At 46.3% G+C, this 21969-nt stretch overlaps 1 protein-coding gene across 3 annotated transcripts in view; it reads right to left on the reverse strand.

Moving 5' to 3' along the window:
* Positions 1-8779: 8779 nt before the first annotated feature.
* The window catches only part of LOC144155365 (uncharacterized), a 205452-nt gene continuing 192262 nt past the window's right edge, over positions 8780-21969 (reverse strand). For all 3 annotated transcript variants that reach the window (XM_077686737.1, XM_077686736.1, XM_077686735.1), the window contains one exon: positions 8780-10045. In XM_077686737.1, the coding sequence (XP_077542863.1) occupies positions 9889-10045 (157 nt within the window). In that variant the 3' untranslated portion in view covers positions 8780-9888. The remainder of the gene's footprint in view (positions 10046-21969) is intronic.

The following is a 21969-nucleotide window of genomic DNA, read 5'->3' on the forward strand; positions in this document are numbered from 1 at the left end:
CTTTTAATAGTTATGCAGTCTATTAGCTCGCCGACGTGGTCACCGCTACTGCTGTTGAGTTCCAGTTTGCGCCTCTGCTTTCATCCGTGTTGACTGTGTTGCTCTGGTGCTGGAATGTTTTCCGTCGGTATTTAATTCTGGCAACCCTTCGGTCTTTGTGGAGGGATGGGTGCATGTTCTTGGGTAGGGTGCATGGGATCAGGCTTTTGCGTTGAGTTAGAGGTAGCTTGGTCATCCGGTCTTGTCTGATTCTTTCTTGTGGTGTTCCGATTCTGCGCAAGATGGCTCTTCCTGCTAAAGTTTTGTTGAGGCGCCCTGTCTGGGCTGCTAGTACCGTTTCTCTTAGCTCTTTGAAGGTATTAAAGATGCCTAGGGCTGATAGTTAGTCGCTTGATGCATAGAAAGGCAGACCTAAAGATGCCTTGTATGCTGTTCTTATGTCTGCCTCTATACGTTGTTCTTGAAGCTTTCGTAGTGATGTGGCAAAGAAGGGTATATGTGGTTCTACTGATTATTAGTGCTTGGACGAGTCTGGGTGTCTCTTTTTCGATCATGCCGCTGCGGATTCTTGTAATTCTTATAATCCCAGCAAGTTGAGTTGTTGTCTTCTTGAGCTTCTCCATCGTTGCGTCAATCTGATTGTTGCTCTGTACTATCATGCCTAGTATTCTGATTTGGCTTTTTTCGGGGATGGTCTTTGTTCCGATTTGGATTTGGGAAGGTAGTTGTTGTTTTGTTGCGTAGATTCGGATGAGCTCGCATTTCTCAGGTGAGCATTCGAGGCCGTTCTTTCTTGCCTTTACCACAACCACGTTTGTGGCAGCTTGCAGTTGTTCTATTTTCTGTTGGAGGTTTCCTTTGGAGATCAATAGAGTAACGTCATCAGCATAGATGACGTGCACTATGTCTGTGAATTGGGTTAGGGCTTCCGATATCTTGATCATTGCAATGTTGAACAATATGGGGGAGATGACGGATCCCTGTGGGGTGCCTCTGTTCGGCATTTGGAAACAGTCGGATCTCAGGTTTCCCAAGCCCACTGTTGCAGTTTGGTTAGAAAGGAAGGCTTTGACGAAGTTGTAGATCCGTTCTCCGCTTCCTATGCTGTTCAGGGCCTCTAAGATTGCCTCGTGGGAAACGTTGTCGAACGCTCCCTTGACGTTTAGAGTCTAAAGTATTTGGTCTTTGCTATTCACTTTGGCGAGGATTTCTTCCTTGAATAGCAGGAAGGTATTTTGTGAGGAAAGGCCTTTTCTGAAGCTGATTAGGCTGTATGGTAGGAGATCATTGTCCTCTAGGTACAGTCGTTTCGTTATGATGCGTTCGTAAAGCTTGCCCGTACATGAGGATCCTTTGCCTGGTTCGGGAATAGTTGTGATCTCCTAATGCTATAGTATACCACTCAGGTGGGATGGAGCCGCGTTTCCAGTGTTGTTCATTTATGTATTCGATTAGTTCTTCTAGCTGCTGATTGCCGAGCTTACTGATGATGTTCGTTAATCCATCTCTGCCTGGAGCGCCTTTTCTTTTTGCTGAGATTATTGCATCAAAGACTTCCTCGTTAGTTAGGTCCTGATCTAGGATGTCATTCTTTGCGCCCTTGTATTGGGTTTGGCTGTGATGCGGGGTGTTCTTGTCTCCAGACTTGCTCTTGAGTGCTTCTAAGAGCTGCTCGTTTGAGCCTTGGAACGGGACGGGCTATGCTTTTTACACTATGTTGGCTTTCTGTTTTGGTGTTGTTCGGATCAAGCATATGTCCTTCTCAAGATTGCCTATGTCTTAGAAGTGCTCAGAGTGTTCTGGAGGTGTTCGCAGAAATCATCCAAATTTTGCTTGGGAAGCTTGTCTCCGTATTCTTTTGCCTCTTTCTGGATGCTTTTGATTCTTTTTCGGAGTCGTTTGTTTCATTTTGCCTCATCCATCTTTTGAAGGGTTTGGCTCGCTTTTCCATGTGCTCATATATGGTTGTCCACGCATGGTGTTTCCTCGTCGCATTGTATTGTATTGATCACTTTTTTTTTTGCCTGGAAATTATATCGTTGCTCCAAACATTGATGTCGGTGATTGGGATTCTATCTTCAGTTAGTGGCAGTTCTGATCTTAACTTTTCCCAGTCTGTTATTCTGGCAGGCTTTCGTTGCAGTTTGTAGTTGTCTGATGCGGTTCTTACACAGATGATGTTATGGTCGCTGCCGAGGTTTTCATTGGTGTTGAGTCATATTATACGATGGTCACTGCTTTTAGCAAAGGTGAGGTCAGGGCAGGTGTCTCTGTTATTAATGGCCCCAGTTCTGATGGGGCTGCTGTGATCGTTTATGGATTCTAGTCCGTATCTGTCCGCGTTGTTGAGGAGGTTTTCACCTTTTTAAACTTAAAATTGTAGTTCCATTCTCTGTGGGGTGCACTGAAGTCGCCCAGCGCTATCGGTCTATTTCCTTTCACCTTGAGCATGGTTTCTCGCGTGAGCTTTGAGAAATCCTCTCTTGCGTTGGAAGGTGAGCTATAGACGTTGGGAATAAAAACGGAACTTTTCTTCCTGTCGTTGGGAACTATTTCAATTAAGTTGGCCTATTTCAATTTGTTTATAAAGTGCTTTTGGTTACCGGGCTATATAAAACGCTGGCTTTCATTTGGGATAGAGAACATATACTCGACAAAAAAAATTACTCCCACCTCCCCTCGCGGGAAGCCCTGTGTAGATGCGACGCGTAGGGGGTTCCGTTGTTGTTTCCGTTAGGTTGATTCTCCCATCGCGTGAAACGTGCCGTGAACCCCCTGCCGCGGCTATGACGCAACGTGGCGCGGCTATGACGCAACACAATCCAACACAATCCACTTTAATCCAAGCCAAGCCAAGCCAAGCCAATCCAATCCAATCCAATCCCTCTCGCGAGAGAGTGTTCGCTATCAGAGAGGAGAGGGGGTGAGCGGCGGAGAGCGCAGCTCGCGCGGCGAGGAGAATGGGGGAGGGGTGTGGACGGACAAAGACGCCGTATGGAGGGACAAGGCGAGTGAATGAGATGCAGTCGCATCTAAAATCGGTTGTCTGCCCCTTTAAGGGCCTTATTACGGTGATTCATTTTCGTCTGAGATGTCTGCTTCAAGGTCTTCTATCTTTGCATCGAGTGTTTGTTTTTTTATTCCTCTTGGGTTTGGTTGTTCGAGTTTTCTGCTTGCCTCGTTATGCTGTTTCTGTTGCTGTTCTGCTGGTTTCGCCATTTTGAGGACAGCTTGCTGTATTTGGTTCATCCTATTGTTCAGAGCTTCCTGCATTTCTGCTAGGAAGAGTAGTAGTAGTAGTAGTAAGTATTGTTGAATAAGGCGGACTTAGCCTTGCATAGCTGCCGGCAATTGCTCCGCCTAATCGTCCCCAATACCATATCAAATCTCTCAAAGTCATAACACCTCACTTAGTCCTAAAATAACAGACACGCAATGTCACCACACCTCACTTAGTCCTGTGGACTGCAAGAATCCAAGTCCTATGCCACTGGGATCGTTTTGCATCTGGGGGGACTGGTGGTTGCGGCATTGGGGCAGGCATGTCCTTTGGAGTAAAGGCGCCTGTGCTTATGGCTGGACTTTCGTGCGGGCTTTCGCTAGGTTTTTCTTTTAAGAGCGAATGCTCTTTATAAGCGACCCCAAAACCATCCACCGCCGGCGGCGGCGTCGGCGTCCGCAGTGCTCCTCTATATTTAAGAAAGAAACAGCATCCGGCGCCAGGTTTCGATCCGAGGACTTCGCGGGCCGCAGCCCGACGCTCTACCGAATAAGCCACGGACGCGACGCTGATATCGGTGTCAGAACGCGCCTTATATCTTTAACCGTGCGTTGGCGACTCAGCGGCGTTATAGCGGCTTGATAACTGCGTGGTGTACACGTGATACTACAAACCCGATGGAAGAGATGGAAGAGAAGGCGGCGACACGGTGGGCTGCGGGGGCCGAGCGCAAGCGCCGCAAGCGGGCCGACAACCGTGCATTCGCACTTTCACATTCTCCCCCTCGGGGAAATGCGGGGGAATTTTTTCGGATAGCTGTCTTCAGAGGTTTTCGATTTTCCGAACTTGATTTTTCGAACTTGATTTTCCGAAGCGCGTTCGCAGCGTCTTCGTTCGGAGTGCTGACGATTATGTTCGAGCCCCATCGTGGACGTACGATTGCTTCTTTCAGGTTGTTCAATCCGCCCGGGCACGCGTTTGCTACGGCCTCGGTGATTTCGAGTGCTGAGAAATTCTTGAGAGGGAGTCCTTTCCTCGGCCTGATGATGATTTTAAAGTCATCTTGTGGCAGGTGAGGGAGTCTTCTCTTGAGGGTTTGTTGCTAAAAGTCGCCTTGCTTACTTGCAGAGTCGTCGTTTCCGCCTTTATCAGGTGTTTCCCGCTCAAGGGTACCTTGTGCTTCTTTCTTCATGCGTTGTTTTGTGCGGCGGCTGAGTGCTTTTTCCCAGCCCGCGTCGTCGTTGTTCTCCTGTATAGCGTGCGCTGGTGCATGTTGTTGAGAAAACGGTGACGCCATTCGTGGTCGTTGAAGTCCCTTGGGATGGTTTGGGTTCTTGGTCGATCGGCTGCTCGAGTATCGTGGCTTTCACGGCGCGGCCGGCGCCCGCGAACGTCGGGCACTAGCCAAGCTGCCTAAGCCGGCGTGGTCTGCGAAGTACGAAAGGATGGTCTTTTTCGTCCTGGGCCCTCGAAATACTTGTATTCCTGGGTGCAGGAGCAGATTTGGCGATAAGATCGCCGAGAGAATTTCGAAACTGCGCCTCCTATACTCGGTGACAACTTAAGAACGGCACCGGAAGTTGCCGCTGCCTTATCACCGTAGCCGGATGTTTCTCCGCGCGGCGCAAGTAGGGCGTTACTGGGAATATTTTGAACATAGCGTGAGCCGTTCCCATGATTTTTTGCACTTAATATGCTTATAAACGACTCCAGTGACGACAAACAAACTGCGTGAGACAAAACAGACGATATCACGCATTTATAGCAAACCCCTTTCAATACGCGCGCGCACTGACGTCACGGGTCCGGCGCTTTGGCGGAGTGATACACTACATGAGGTGGTGCCGTTCTTGAGTTGTAACCGAGTATAGAAGGCCGATTTACTAGGAAAACGACGGAGCTCATGTGAGACAACTCTTCACGGCTCCGCTGCCGCGGTGGTTCTCGGACATAGAAGCTAATTCCGGCGGCCAACTATGACATGAGTGCTTCGCCTCGGACGAGGTCGGTCTTCTACATCATCGCAAGCTGTTCTGTCTCGGCGGGTTAATAAATTTTGTTAGCGTGAGCAAACATGCTTACTATTTTTATACTTGCCTGTACAAGAACTAGACAGTAGAGTTCTGACACAAACAAAATCACTTTGAAATCCATCTCAGGGGCCCTTCAAATACCCGGTTCCCCCTGCCTGCTAGACAGCAAGGGGCCCGTCGACAAGAGCTTCACCACAGCTCCAATGGCAACCGTTTGCGGTATCTATACCTTCGCCCTTCATATTTTCAGCACATCGCCACGGTTGGACACAGCTTAAGTATGCAGGCTTGGGGTCCGCAGTGTCGCTACTCACCACCACCAAAACTGTTCGTGGTGCAAGGTCCCAGCCTTGGCAAAGACTCTTATTAGAAAAACACACGCTGTTCCGCCAAGGGCGACCGCAGAGCGTTGCAAAAAGGAACACGTCCCGAGGTCAACCTATAGTCGCCCGGGGTTCCGCACAATCATAAAAAAGTTGCCTCCAGGTAAAATGTGCCGGCTGTGTTTGAGCAACTTGTCACATTTTGCTTAGTGTCACTAGATTAGGTTACAGAGTATCGGCACTATTTTCTTCTATTGTTCCGTGCCACCACCGTGATCATTGGTAAGTTCGCATCACGGGACATTTGTTTACACTGCGACGGTTCATGGGTACCGCCATTTTGTTGCTTATGAGTTTTGTGTCGGTTAACTGTGGTAGTCTCAGCTTGTCCTCCCTGCTCTGCGGATGTGTTCCGAACGCGAATCAAAGATAACACGCTTCCCAGCATTTCAGCTGCAGAAGTGTGTCCGAAGACGCCGTGTTGCTGCGTCTCCGGCAATGTTGTTTACAAATGACCTCGCCAAATTTAGCGGTGAGGACGCAGAAGCGGCAATCTGGCAACACTGATAAACACCAAAATAGCCGCCGTTACTAACTTGCGTGCCTGAGTGACGGTACTCCATGCGGTACTCGGTATCTTATCTAGTGACACTAATTTTGCTCACAAATAGAGCCAGAAAAGGTGCCAAAAAATGTTACAAAAAGGCTAAATGCGGGATAGTGTGGTCTACGAGATACCATTAGTTTACATCGGGGTAATCACCCGATGTGTCAACGACCGCTTACGACAACATACTCTTTCTGTAAAAAAAAGCAGAATAGTGGGAAATTTTCAGTTTCATTGCAAAGACTGTAATTGTGCGGCTGAGCTGTGAAAAACCCAAATAGTTGAAAAAGGCAGGGATGCCAGGGCACGTGAAGTTGCTGAAGCGCTATGTATCAAACAAAAAAAAAAAGGGAACAATGTGCGCCAGTGAGCCCTCTTTACCGATCTACTACAAGGAATCTGCCTTTCTATATATTTTTTTTCCGAAATGTGGCCTTGCCAGATGCCTGGGATTTTTTCGCGTTTATGCCCCTTGTATATATGCCCGCCGTTTCAGAAATGTCTATCGTCCTCCCAACTCAAACAAAAGAGATTTCATTTGGGCCATGGCAACTATCCGGATGGCAACTATCCTACAGCAATGAATGATTATTTAATTATTTGTGGTTATTTCAACATTGATTTGTCAGAAGAGTATTCCTCTGATTATACATATTTGCTACTTCATTTAACGTCAAAAATGTCATCGAACAACCTAACTGAATAACCAACCACTCTGCCACTCTAATTGATCACATACTATGCAACATTGATATGGACGTATCTGGCGGTGTCTAGGATATTGCTATCGCTGACCACTGTCCCAGTTTTGTGGTATTGCCCCAAAAGTACCTGAATTCTGTGTCTGATGTGAGCATAAAATGGTCAACTAGAGTAGATTACAATCTTGTAAGAAGCTTACTAAATTCTGTCTCTTTTGAAAACATGTGTAATGAAGACGTAGTACAAGTAGAATGTGAAAACTTTGTGCGAAGCATTACAAGTACAATTGAACAATCAACGCGTCAGTGTTCCCGACATAATTACCGACATGCAATTTGTACTTGGATGAGTACAGCTATACTTGACGTGCTAAAAAAAAGGACCCGTATTACTATAGATGGAAGAATAATAAAACAAATAACTACTACCATAGTCAATTAAAGTATTACCGGAACAAGTCGGTCGCAATGATCAGGAAGTAAAAAAAAACAATATTACACAAATCTTATTACACCTCAAGGAGGTGATAATAGGTAGGCCTAGAGAATTGAAAACGGTATTATCGGTACGGGCCGGAAAGCTATTGTTGTATCCGATAACCCCTCAGCAGATTCTGTAATTATTTCAATAACTATTTCACAAACACGGGTAAAATTGTTAGCTACGGACCTATCTCTACAAAACTGAAGATTTTCCGACGACCAATAATGTTTTTAACATTAACAATCATGTTTTTTAACGCAGAGAGATAAAATATCGTAAACCAGCTATGGGAGAATAAAGCTGTCGCATATGATGAGGCGGGCTAGAGCGCCGTCACGTGGTATTTTTCATATTTCTAGTGGTTTCTTTATCAGTCAGAATAATGAGTACGCAATCAGTACGTCGCTGAAAGTACCGCAGTTAGATGCCCTTCGTGGGTACCTACAAGTGCCTCATTGACATTTTAATGACTGGGAGAGTGCTTCCCGAGTTGGATAACTAATTACAATGATCTAATTAAATATTATCAATGAAAAAATTACTGGCGACTACTCTACTTCACTGGAAACATTATGCACTAGGTTTTTTTTCGAGTAACCCCATTGGTCTTTTTTAAAATCTTCGTGCATGATAGTTGGAACACCCTGTATGCTCTTGTTTATACATTTGAATTCCAACTAGTAGATGAAGGTCCCTTTTTGTCACGTGTGTGACGACGTTGAATGTGTCAAAACATCAAAATATGGAACCGCAGCTCCGAGTCTTGAAAGTACTGAAACATGCTGCGTTTTTTTAATAAAGGCGAAAAGCGAAAACGCCCGCGTGTTCGGGATTTCGACGCACGTTAAAGAGCCCCAGGTAGTCAAAATTATTCAGGAGTCCTCTGCTACGGCGCGCCTAATCGCCTGGGTAGCGTCCGAGCGTTAAACCTCATAACCATTCAATCAAAACTGTGTTTTGCGTGCGGCTCGGCCAATCGTTGCGGACATGTAAAACATAACCCCTTCGTTCGGCTCACGGAAGCGCGCCGGGCGTTGACGCCCCCTTTCTGAGGGGGAGGGGGCATGAAGAAATAAGATGGTGAGGGTATTCTGGTGTACCACCCTCTTTTCCCTACAGGTGTCTTTCGAGAGGCGGACCAGCTGGGGTTTTCTGAACGAACCGCTTCGCGCGTTTCATTCTGGGTACCCCAGGTGGCACAACGTTCCATGGTGGTCACTAGTGTCACTCGATAAGGTCACTTTCCAGAGGTAGCCGCCGGCCGTCCCATAGGCGAAAATTGTTTTCATTTATTTTTCAGTAAGAAGGTAATTGCCGTCGCCGTTCTTGGTGTTAAACCAAGTATGCTACAAAATTCAATCTTTGTGTAAAGTTTGACCCCGAACGAAGAAGCCGTTTCCTCAAGAAAAAGTTTTGAGGAGACTCATTTATTGTTGTAACACCCTGTACAGGCGGAGTGCGTGACACACGCGGTGAAGTGAAGACTCGTGAAACGAATCGGAACGGCAGCCACAAACTTGTTCCCTTCTCCGAACAATATTTTTTGGCAAACTGCGCCTACATTCACTGAAATTCCTCGAAAACGGAGCTGCTCTCTTGAGGTTGTTTTTCACGAGTTTCCGCTGTATTTTTCTTTAATGAAAGACGCACTCTGCGTGGGCCTTCAAAACCATGCACACGGAAGAACTATATAACCGCAGGTGCTGTCCTTCAGCGTTAGTCCTTCCGCGTGAGTATGAGTGTAGCTTGCTTTTCTTCTTACACCGCGCGGCTCATTTTATTGTGCCACTCGTCACGCGTCACACTCACAACCGCCTTGCAAACCGAACAGTTGGCGTCTAAGTTGGACCTTTTGCTTTAGCCACAACTGCCACGGAAAAAGGCGTAGCAAGAATTGTCATGCCACCACATTACCACATTTCTACGCGCTTATTAACAGGAGAATTCTTACAAAAGATGGAAATGCTTTAGAAAACCCCCAAGGTATTATTTGTAGATAAGAGAAAAAGAAAAGAAAAACTTCAAAAATGCATGAACTACATATGTAAGGGGAAAACCTGGAGTTAGTTTGCACTTGCACGTAAATTTTTCCAGAAGATTTCGCCAGCCTAACACAGATCTAAAGCAGAACGTTTTTCTTTGGACTGGTCAGCGTCTCTTTATTGTTTCGAATGTAACCTCCCGGCCAGAGGGGATTTCGTCATGCTCTCGACTGAAGCGAGATGCGCCGTGAGAGCGCTAGTGTGATCCTCCAGGGGATGCATGATTTCAACTTCACCCACCCGCCAAAATGACGTATATATACCTCGTTCACGCTGGCCTAAGCGTTAGCGAAACCAGATGACGTGCGCACAACCTTCGGCGCAATGTAAATTATGGGCAACGTCCGAGGGAGCGAATATAGCACCAAGGCTATGCCACTCCTTCCTCTGGGAAGCGGGCGCGAGCAGGCGACCAGACTGCAGTCGGTTCGACGATGCGCTCGAGGCGAGGCAGCGTGAGGAGAAACAGGGCTGGTCGTCACAGGTACTCCGGATAGGCTACGCTGGACTCTCTGCGCGAAGGCACCACGGTCGACTCCCTGCGGGCGGCCACCGCGCTTGAATCCCGGCGGGCCTGCAGCGCTTGCAGCGCTGACGAGTCGATGCGCACAGGTATGGGTGGCACAGGGGGTGGCCTGCGTGCACGCATAACGCAAAGTAGAATCAGAAAATTCCCTCGGAGATAATAGTATACAGCGGATAGAATTGGCCAGAAGGTACGAGTGTTTCAGGCATTATGTATACATACAAGCAGGGGCGTCGCACAGCGGACGCAGATCCTAAGCATGGGCATAGTTACCACCAACCCTTCTACGTTTATAATGCTCCAGAGGCCGCTTGGGTCTACTGTAATAACAATTATAACTACCATGAGAGCCATCCCCCTTTTGATCATCAGTGATTAGGGACCACGATTGAGGTTTCTCGCAGGGATCTTCAACCAATCACCTTGCGTGATCCAAATGCGTTCTTCCCTCCTGAGTCTTCTAATTAGCTTGCTGCCTTCTGCTACTTTATATAATGTATCCACCCTCTCACTCACGTGACTCATCTGCTACTCCCGTTTTGATTATGACATATTCCACCCTACTTCACGACCTTCTTTTGACTTTAGCTGGTATATTTTCCACACGCGCTTGCACCACTATCCGCGGAGCTCTATTCTAATTTCTAACTACGTCAGTTATCATATTTTTTAAACAGCAGAGCTGTTGTAGCTGGCCGTAATGTGTGGTGCGTAACGCGTTAGAAATACCAAGAAAATGCCGAGCGCTCGTGAGCGCGTGCCTAGCGGCGACCGGCGAGCATCCCCGGCACGCACCGTGGCTTTAGCAAAAAAGAAAAAAACTCGAAAATTCCGAGGAGCGAGAAAATGTCGAGCGCTCGTGAGCACGCCTCGCGGTGACCGCTGAGCATCCCCGGCTTGTGCACGGGCTTTAGCAGAAAAAAAAAAGACTGGCGAAAATTGCGTAAGCGAGAAAATGCCGAGCGCTCGTGAGCGCGTGCCTCACTGCGACCTCCGAGCATCCCCAGCTCGCACAGTGACTTTAGCAAAAAAAAAAAAAAAATCACGCCATATCCACGGAATGAATGATGATAAGTGGGGCGAAGCTCGAGAGGGGGAGATCATCGGCAACCGTAACTCTCCCGTGAAAGTTCGCCCATTACATCATTAAGAAAGACGTAAGACTGTGTGCGTACATTGTACAAATCAACTTTTATTTTCGGAGTCAATGCTCCCAGGCCCAGACCTGGTGAAAGACCCCGCGCCATCGAGGACTACCCCGCACCTCCACCACAATTTGTCACGTATGATGGGACACAACGGTAAAGAAAGAACTTTTATTTAGGGCGAACTTGTGCCCGAACAAGACGAGAGGAAACGAGCAAAGGTCCTTGCGTCTCGTTCGATCTCCGAGAACGACTGCCTGCGTTCGTGGCGTGATCTCTTGCGTGATCTCCCCCTCGCAGTGCACGTGCGCTCGCGCCTCCGTTGGCGAACACAGACAAGCTCGCGCTCCCGGTGCCGAGTTTGCGCTGCCGGTTGCAGCCGGTTCTTGCGCGTGCAACGTGGCCCACTTTGCGACATCTTCGAAAGCATGCGGCGGTCACGTACCACAAGACACAAGGGATGGACAGACCCATGACTTAAGGAGCTTCGCCCCTAAAAAACTGGCAAAAATCCTGAGGAGCGAGAATATGCTGAGCGCTCGTGAGCACGTGCCTCGTACTGACCGCCGAGCGTCCCCGGCTCACGCAGTTGCTTTAGCAAAAAAATGGTGAAATCTCAAGAAGCGATAAAATGCCGAACGCTCATGACCCCGGCTCGCGCAGTGGTTTTATCAAAACAAGAGATGTAGCAAGAATCCCGAGGGAATAAATGCCCAGCGCGCGTGAGCGCGTGCCTCGCGGCGACCGCCGAGCGTCCGCGGCCCCCACAGGGGCGTTAGCAAAAAAAAAAAAAAACTGGCGGAAACCTCGGGGAGCGCCTCCCGTTGCCTAGCAACCAACAACGCCACAGATGGCCCAGCTATCGTCAAGCGCTACCGCGCATGTAATGCGTAGCATGAGTAACACGACGACATGGATGCATATGACGATGACTACTACTAGTACAGTGAAAAGCGACGACGGAACATGTAAACAAACAATTTCAAACTTCTACTAATGCGGGGTGATGGGTCCTTCAGTGCTTACGAAGAAAGAAATCCTTCAGAAAGCCTTGCGCGACTTAATGCAAGCTTCGCTAGTTTTTTTTTTTTTTTTTCGGAGCTATTGTTCTGTGCACCGTAACGCGTCGAGTGGACTCAGGTGGTGACATTTTGCTCCTACAGCCCGCTCATCTGCCGCTGCCATTTCAGAAAAGGGAGACGTCACTATGACCTGTCTCTTCGCATTTAGCTTACATGAGAAGCGGCATGGCTCGCTCTTATGAGGGTGACCGAGATGCCACTCATAACTGCGCCACTTTTATGTGGAGCGATTCCTCTCAGTTTTGGTTGAGTGATCCGACCCGGCGCAACGCTCATGACCTGCAGCTAATCGAAATAATCTTTTAACCCACGTAATGCATCAGGCATTTCTTCCACGTACTCGTAATCAGCCCGCAGTGCTCTTATCGCTCACCCGATCCGGAAAGCTACTGCCGCCTCACTTTGTGAGGATTTTAGAACTTAAAGTTGCCATTGATCATAAATTTGAGCAATTCGCCGAAACCCTGGACCCGTTGGAGATCGCGGTGGTGGATTGTAGGTTAACCCAAATGGAGGAGCTCCAGCGTCATCTTGACGAAATCGAGAATTCCATGAATTTTATCAATACGAGATCTTAGTCTCCCAAATCCGATAATGCGATCTTTATATCCTGTAATAAACCACAGGCCCAATTGAACGATCGCCTTTCCAAACAGGTGGCCAAGTCGAGCAATATTCACGTTTAAATAACGCCGAGATTAGAGGTGTTCTGTCACTGATCGAGGCGAAGACTGTTCGGAGCACCTGACACTAATCGGCAAGAAAGTCGATTGCAAAGAGTCACCTAGTGACCTCGATTCTGTGCACCCGCCGCGGTGGCTCAGTGGCTAAGGCGTTGCGCTGCTGAGCACGAGGTCGCGGGTTCGATTCCCGGCCGCGGCGGCCGCTTTTCTGATGGAGGCGAAAAGCAAAAACGCCCGTGTGTACGAGATTTCGGCGCACGTTAAAGATCCCCAGGTGGTCAAAATTAACCCGGAGCCCTCCACTACGGCGCGCCTCATCGCCTGCGTTGCGTCGGCGCGTTAAACCCTACATACAATACAATCGATTCTGTGCGTCGTATCTCAACAGATGCAAAAACTCGAATGAATATCACTGCGATGTTTCACTCACAAGAAAACCGTTCCAGTTTGACATCTGAAGCTCGCAAACCTTGCCTTTTTACTTCATACCTCAGCCTTACTGGTCGTCAAGATACAGCCACTAATATCCATGAACAGCTCACCTCGGGAAACAAGAACTGTTTTGAAATGTGCGCTGGCTGAAAAGGCAGTAAAGTTTAATTCTTGTTTGGACTTAGACATCTTATCGAGGCACGAAAAACTACCAACAGTTACATCTCCCGAGCAGGGTCTTCAAGTGAATCTTGAAATTTTCGTGGAGTCGCCGGTACTGTTTTTTGCGTTTCGAAGTTTCCATTTTGTAATGAACTGTGTTACACGGCAAATGTTTTTATTTTTTGTCGTCTGTGATTGCGAATACAATAATAATAGTGGCAGTTTTACGGAACTTCACTATATTTTGTGTCAAAACATGTCACGTATCCTGGAAGAAGTCATTTTAAAATATATGTTCCCAAATCCGAATTTGTCTGGGTTGAACTCGATCCCACCAATTCTTCGAACAAAGTTAAAAGGATGGTATTTGGCAACATTTACCACTCACCTTTACCTAACGCCACTGATTTTTGCGATACACTTTTTCTTGTGAAAGACTTCTCTTGCAGAACGGGTGGCTTTAAAAATTCTTTTTTTTCCCTAGGACTATTCGTGAGTGGAATAGGCTAAGAGCACACATTGTGGAATGTGCGTCCCTTCAATCTCTTCTGTCAGCGTTAAAAAATAACTCTTGATTTACAACCGCATTGTTCGTTCTTTTCCTGCACTATCATGTGGTAAGCACACGGCGTCGCAACGCCTACTGCTCGTCCTGCGCCGGTTGCTAAAATGCTGTTTCAAAAGCGATTAATGTGGTCAGTGTGTTATCTTGTCGTTGAAGGCAACGACGCATTTATACTTGTTTATCTCTTGTGTTGTGCAGTCCTGTTGGAAAATTCTGCTCCTCTCCGGCTTGATTTTGTATGAGGTGCTGTATGGTTCGCTAGCAGTACCACAGTGAACTGCTTTCATACGCATGTTCATCTATGCTGTGTCATCTGTATATTGTATCGCTCACTTCTTCCGAGGACCTTGTTTCAAAGGTCGGCTGTATTACAGAAATAAATAAATAAATAAATTGCCTTTGGACAACAAAAATGTATTTCTAATTGGTGATTTTAATGTCAATCTTCTTGATTCTGCGGACCCCATCACTTTTAACTAAGTTCGCAGCTTTTGTTGATATTGCTATAAAATACAAGCATGCCTAACGTGTGTAGACCATCCTTTGCATTCCCTCCTTGACCGCATTTTTTTCCCCATCAATATCTTCCTATTCAAGCAGACACCCTTGAGTGTGATTCCAATGATCGCAGCCCCGTCTACAGCCTACAACCGATGTATCTTCGATCGTGAAAAATTAATAAACGTTGTATCGTACATCTACTGGTCCTGCACCTTCAAGGTCTAAAGTCCTGATATCGCTTTAGAGGTACTTTCCGATCTTAACATTAATTCTGTCCACAATTACAGCTCATCTGAAACCTCCAGTAGGCGTTACGGCACCCCTGGGTGCCCTTGACTTTCCAACTCGTTCCGTCACTCCTTCTGTAAAAAAATATTCCATATAAAAAAAGAAGCGCAAACCTTCAAACTTAAATTGTCAAGGACGTTATGAATGTAACTCTAGCTCACGCGTTCTGTTTTAACTTTTTATAACTTCAAAACGCCGCTAGTATGACAACAAATTAATTTCGTGCGGTGACAACATAAATGAAAATTGAAGTCGAATAATACATATATTAAAAACTCTACCCAACATAAACACATTAAATTCATAACTCAGGACGACCCAGGATTCGCTCAACCTGCAGGCATATTGCCTATGCATTCAGTAATTACTTTTCGACTGTGTGCGCACAACTTCCCTCGTGCCCATAATTTTCTGAACTTACGTGGAGCCGTCAATCTTTTTACCTTTATTCAATTATTCTGAACAAACTTGGGCTCCCACCGCCGGATTGAAGGCTACCGTACCTGGGTTGGGGGGTCTAAGGTGCCATACCAAGCTTATTTTGTTAACCTTTTTTGTATGTCCGATGGTTTGTTATACACTCAATCATTTATTAAATCCGGAGTATTTCCACATGCTCTGAAATTGGGGACATTATTCCTGTACCTAAAATAGGTTTCTATCGAATTATGGTTGATTACTAGTGCACCATATTATTACTAGTGACCCAGTTACTAGTAGCTGGCCGGTACATGTTCCTTCATTCTTAGATAAACTCCTGGAAAAGCCATCGGTGACTGGTCTCTCGCGCTATCTAGCAAAAGTCAACCTACTTTCCCCTTCTCAATTTGGTTTTCGCGCTGGCCTATCTATTAACGTTGCAATAGCGTGTCTGGCAGGCGAAATTATGTCCTTCAGGGACCGCGGTCAAGGTGCTGCTGCCGGGTTCATTGATTTTCAAAAGCATTCGACACCATTGACCTTTATTTTCATTAAACTTGGGCGTAATGGTATAACCGGTTGTGCCCTACCTTTGTTGCGCAGTTTTCTACTGAATAGAAAGCAAGTGGTTTAAATAAACACAGTAAAATCCTCCCCTGTAATCATTACCACAGGTTAAGCATACTGGCGGGGAGGGGGCGAGGAAGCAGTGCAGCTCGATGAGTTGAAAAGTATGGTAGTAGGAGTGGGAAAGCGGGAGAGACCGCCGACCGCACCAGTGGGGTTTTGAACTAAAACCCCGATTCCAAATACGACCGCTTCAACCGTTATCAAAGCTCTCTCTCTCTCTCTCTCTCTCTCTCTCTCTCTCTCTCGTATTATGATACCCATGCCGTAATTCTAATGCTCCAGGCTGACCTGTTATTCCTAGAACGATGGTGCATGCTTAAGTTTTCTGTTAACGTCCCTAAAGCATGCTACGTACGGGTCTTCGTAAGAGGTAAGCCATACTGTAACTTACAATCCCTTTTAACTTTGTATACTGCTTGTCTTCCAGCCAGCTACATTACTGCCTTTATTTCCGTGGCGGTACATATAACGCCCACACTGCACCGCTAATACCGTTACAAAACATGCAATACTCATCATTACGTTCTACGCCGATTAGCAGTATGTTTCCCGTTGTTTACTTGACTCGGTGTTTCGCCCCCAACACCAACGTTGTCAGTACAGCATTGGTCTCTTCTTTTTATTTTAAAGACGATAGTCTTTCCTGGGCTACTTAAACCCAGAAATTTTGGTCTGTCTGTCTGTCTGTCCGTCTGTAACTCGATTCAGCCACCCTTTTTTTTATTTATTTATTTATTGCTCGATTCAGCCACCCGGCCAAAGTAATTGCTTACTGCGTAATAGTCTTATATACTCACAGCCAAATTTAAACGTCTAAGCCCGGTTTATACGTACATACTTGTCAACTTTGTTGAACAAGAACAAGACATTACGCAAATATAAGACAGGAAATTAGTACACAAAGGATATTTACAGTTTTCCTTTATTAAAAAATTCATGGATGCTTGGTTTTTCAATAGCAAATGATATCCTACATACTGCAAAAAACCGCCGCCTCCTGACGGCATATGAAAAATCACGCGGCAAAAGCAACGAAAGGTTCCACTAGCTAGGTTCCACGTTCTGCTTGGAACGCATGTGGAACACGGCCACGCGTTTCTATAAACCTTGTAGTCGGCCGCCTCCATTCACGCGCGTCTCCGCCGTACTGCAGCGCTGGCATCGAGGAACCCGGCCTGTAGCAGTGGAACGCGGTAAATTCAAATCGCCTTGCGCAAACCATTAGTGTGTTTACATTGGGATGAGCGCGACGGTACAGGAACAGCATGAGAGGTGAGCGGGAAAGCAAAGGGGGGCATTTCCTTGGCAAATGTCTACAAAGACTATCGTCTTTTGACGACATTTGCAACGAAAGTAGCAGATACACGGCCAATTTTTTTAATGATCACCTTGCCTCGTAGAGTTTCCCCCAATATATCCTTCCGAATTCAAATTTAGCGCCCTTTGATTCACGTCGGATTAACTAGGCATGGTAGACAATAGATTCAGTTTTCTGCTATCCAGCTACGAACTACTTCAAGTCCTTAAATTAAATTTTCCAATTCACTCCACCTTTTTAATTATAAAATCAACGACTTTTTGTAAATATTTGGTGCTTGAGCGATTTGTAATTTCCGTAACCGTTTCTTTATCATATGTTATCCATCTTTCCTCTTTTACAATATTTTTGAGACGGGACGGTAACCTTATACTCATTGTTTTACTTCAGTGTACATGCAATTAGTGCAATATTATTTACTTTAGTTAATAATGTATTTATTTTCTTCTTTTTTTCATTTTGTCTGTTTTTGCGGAGTGATTGCTTATTAGTATATTTTTAGTAAACAATCTTGCGCTGTTTGCTTTATATTTTTCTTTAACTATCATCTTTGGAGGGCCCGCTCACGGTTTTAGCCTTGGGATCTCCTACTGCTTTTTTTACCTTCCCGTGTAAGTTGCAACCATCTTGAAGACAAAATTCAATTTGAAAATTCAATTCAATTAGGACTAGATTATTCCACATGATGTGCGTACGTACAGAAAAAAAATTACTCCGATGGAATACATCACATCGTTTAAAAAATTCTCACACTTTTCCCACTCGGTGGGCGAAGAAGTCGCGAGTGAGAGCTAGATCACGTTCGCGCAGTCGGACCAATTGCCCGGGGTGCCGTCGTAGTCTTAACCGAACGCGTCGACGATACGAATAAATATGATGAATGTGCAATTCCGATTAAGATAATTTCAAACGTCGCACATCAGCGGCGCTCACGACACGAAGCAAGCGCGTCCTGCTGGCGGCAGACACCGGTTGTGAAATTTGGCAAACACTAGTATGTTCCAGCGCTTCCTCTAACCCCGACACACCGCTACACGCAGCCAACCGTACGCCATACATGCTTCCCGCCTGAATTTCCTTCATTGTACATGCTGCTCTCACGTACGGACGCGAAACTACTATCTCGTATTCTACTTGCATTGAGTCATGTCCATGCCTTTCTCTTATGGGGCGCCTCAGGGAGGCGGGAGGCGATGGCCCAGTTACCTTTTTTTGTGATGCACGGGTCCACATTTCGATGCCATCCACCCACATCTTGGAGACATGAAATTCCCTTTGCTCTACCAAACTTTACTTAGAAGTTTCGCGCATGCGTGTGTGTGTGCGTGAGTAGGCACAATTAGCGCATGTATGGATAAACAAAATGGTTTTGCCAGTTGGAAATGTCTTAGTATTGAACGTATAGGCCGCACCGACTCCCAAGCAAAAATTCCAAACCATTAGTCAACCATATTTTGCTATAACTGCGGTATTTTGTACACATGTTTTACCTTTATAAGGTATGCGAAAAAGAAAGATATTCTCCTTGAAATGGAGAATTTGCCACCTCTAAAAATAGCCTCGCCATGGCCGCCACATGCTACGGCTGCCACAGAGCTACTTTTGCTTACTCACACCCGACTAATACAATTGCAGAGGATTGGCGAAGATGCCAAGGCTAGACCCTTGCTGGGTATACCTGGAGGATGATTTGCGCCAGGCCCAGTATCCGCATATGCGCGCATGCACCGGCCCACGCTGGGATTGAACAAGAAAAAATAGAATTACACGTGCCAAGCACTAGAAAAGCTGACTCATTTGCTTGCTTGCTTAATTTAACAGCTTGTTTACACGGAACGTTCATTTTCGCATTCAACGCCCTCGTACATTTTCCGAGAGAAAGGTCGACTGCCATTTACGGTGACAACCAAGAATACGAGGGGTATTGTTTTCACCAGAGTGCCTGTCATTGGCAACATCGCCTTCGCTTGCAATTAGAATTCGCCCATCCAAGCCCTTCGTCGACCGAATGTCTCATGTAAACAGCCCTGCAGCGTGACAATAGCGCACCGCGCACCCGACTCCGCTCCAAGGACAGGGCAGACCTTGCCGCGCAGCCCGCCTCGGGGAGGTCTGACGAAATTCGGAAGACGTGGGTTCAACGAGCCATCGAAGTCGTAAACACGAAAAGGTATACCGTATGTATGTGTCTACAGGAGAAATGATGCCGTTCAGTTGAACGGCATCATTCTGTCAAAGCTTTCGGTGTATAGCGATTTGTGTGCTATATATGTTTAATTTGGTCGTGCTTCTTTACTAATGATGCCAATTAAAGTTTGAAAACGTGCTGAAATCAATGTTTACCTTAGCCTGACCCGAAACAAATGTACCCGCGAACGGCACGGAAGGCTTACCCATTAGTTCCACACGGCGGCATATTTAAAACCCCACGCCAGGGGTTGAGTACAGAGGCGATGTAAAGATTAACGTTGGTATCAAGAATATACCGAGCGACAGGATTCTAAAGGCGCTGAGAGAGACAAGATCAAGGTATACATAGGCTAAGAACAGCCGTTTTAAGAAATGCGGCTCAACGGAAGTTTTTTTTTATTTACCTAGATAATACATTTTTAATCATTTAATTATTCTGCATTGGTGCTCTGGTGTTCGAGCTCTTCTGTTACTTTGTGTTGTCCTTTCGTGTGTATACATTATCCCTATGGCAGGTTGAGGAAGCCAGCTCTTCCTCCTCGGGTTCGTGCTAGCAGAGCTTTCTCGCATCTCGCATTATAACGCGTATTGTTTGTAGTTGACTTTAGCAAAATTTTAGCCTCCACAATAGTTATTTTTCAATAGGGGTGGGGTATACGTATACTTAAGAATATCATCTTTCTTTTTAATCAGTCAACTAATCTTCCATTGGACTACAACTGAAAAATCACGCAGAGCTTATGATTTGGCTTGAAGGGAAACACCTCGCCCAGAGCAAAGCTGGCTACGTTCGGAACATTTCAGGTAATGATGGGATCAAGAGTTTTGAAGTGGGAAACATAGATTAAGTTCTATAGAACTGAAGAAAAAAAATGTAGCAGGCAAACAACGGCCAAAGCTTCCACAACCACGCACAGCTTGCGCCTAGTTCATTCACAACGCGATTTCTTTTTTCAAGTTTATCAATGCTGCCAAGACAGATTCAACTTCGTTTATACGCATTGCGTGTTTCCTCTATGCCAGGGTCGATTTTAAGTCGTGGGTGAAGCGTAAACGGGCTATACAGCCGGGGTCGAATGAACCAAACAGAACTTGTAGTGCGTATAACATTCAAACGTCACATTAGTACAGGTTTTCACATTCGTCGCGAAGGAAAATAAATCTGGTCAATCAAATCATTCTTAACAAAACACCCTGGCTAAAACAAAAAAAAAAGTGACTTCTGCGCTGCGGCAACATTTTTGTAAATTTTTCAGGCTGTATTGTTTCTTTTCACGAAACAACTAAAACGAACCGAAGCATTCTAGTCGTGCCGTTTCTACGAATAATTACAGCAACCTTTGCTTCATGGACGGCGTGAGCATAAGTTACCGGCACGCTGGCACACCAGCAAGCCGCACTACCAATCCTAAAATCTCAGCACGCTGTTAAAGAAACCATGAAGACAAAATACGACTTTCTTTAGTTTGAAAGAACTAGGCTTTGGTAAATCACTAAGCTCCTTTTCAGCCACTAAAGACGTTTTTGACCCCCCAAAAATATTTAAAAACTTTAAAATTCGGCACTGCAAGCAGTGACATAGAATGGGCAGGACTGACGAAATATAGGCCAGCACTAAAAAATAGCTATCGGCGTGTTAACTGCACGGTAGCATGCGCGACTGCCAGCGATACTCCCTCACATTGACGGCTGGCTCCGCAAAATGCTGCATCACGCTTGCCGATGACGGCAGAAAACGCGAGCCGCGTGCGGGCACAATGCCCGCACCCTGCTCTCAAGTAGGAAATGCCAGAGTGGTTTACCTATTCAGCATTTACAAAAAAATATCGTTCAATGTATCATCCGCCTGTAAAGGAGTTAACCGTGAGGGGCACACGGTTACCGCGCTGAAAAAGTAGCCCGCTGCAGGCGATGAACGCCCAGATATATATCGCTTGCTCGTTCTGCCCTTAATAAGGCAGCTGTCGTTAACTGCTTACCCGCATGGGCTCGAAGGGGGCTTACTGCCGGAGCTATAGGAGAGATAACACCACGCCAATTCGCACAAGCACTTCACACGCGGTACGCAAGTAAACTGTGACATATGTTGCCACCACCGATGAAAATGGAGCTATTAACCCTTTAAAGCAGGTTAGAAAGTCGACGCTGCACAATCGAGGGATAAAGCCGCGGCCACTGCTTTATGCGTGAATTGTACAGCGTGGACGTCGTGCGGAAATGTACACAAATCGCCTCGAAGGCGATTTATGCCCATGACAGCGATTTTTACTGCGAAACCACGCGTGCAATGCGTGACCGTATAGCTCGGGCACTCCGCCAGGGACTAAACCTCGAACACCTCACCTTTCGTAAAAGTGAGGGCGTCCCCTGCAGGCGATTCTCCAAGCTGTCCCGCACGGCTACTTTCTCCCCTACCGATTCTTCTAAGGTTGCAATCGGCGACGAATCGTCACGCCGCGATTTCACATCGCGGCAATTTAGTCGGAGAAGCTACTGGCTTCACCTTGACTACTAGGAAACTTTCTCCCCTGTGCTGCGAATAAATTATCGGGCTTTGCGTACATACAGTGGTGTGGCTTTTCCTGGTATATGTTTTTACTTTGCTTTGTTTTGTTTC

Source organism: Haemaphysalis longicornis, unplaced genomic scaffold, assembly GCF_048455015.1.
Source record: "Haemaphysalis longicornis isolate Haplotype H1 unplaced genomic scaffold, Haemaphysalis longicornis Haplotype H1 scaffold_1, whole genome shotgun sequence".
In the NCBI taxonomy this organism is placed as follows: Eukaryota; Metazoa; Arthropoda; class Arachnida; order Ixodida; family Ixodidae; genus Haemaphysalis; species Haemaphysalis longicornis.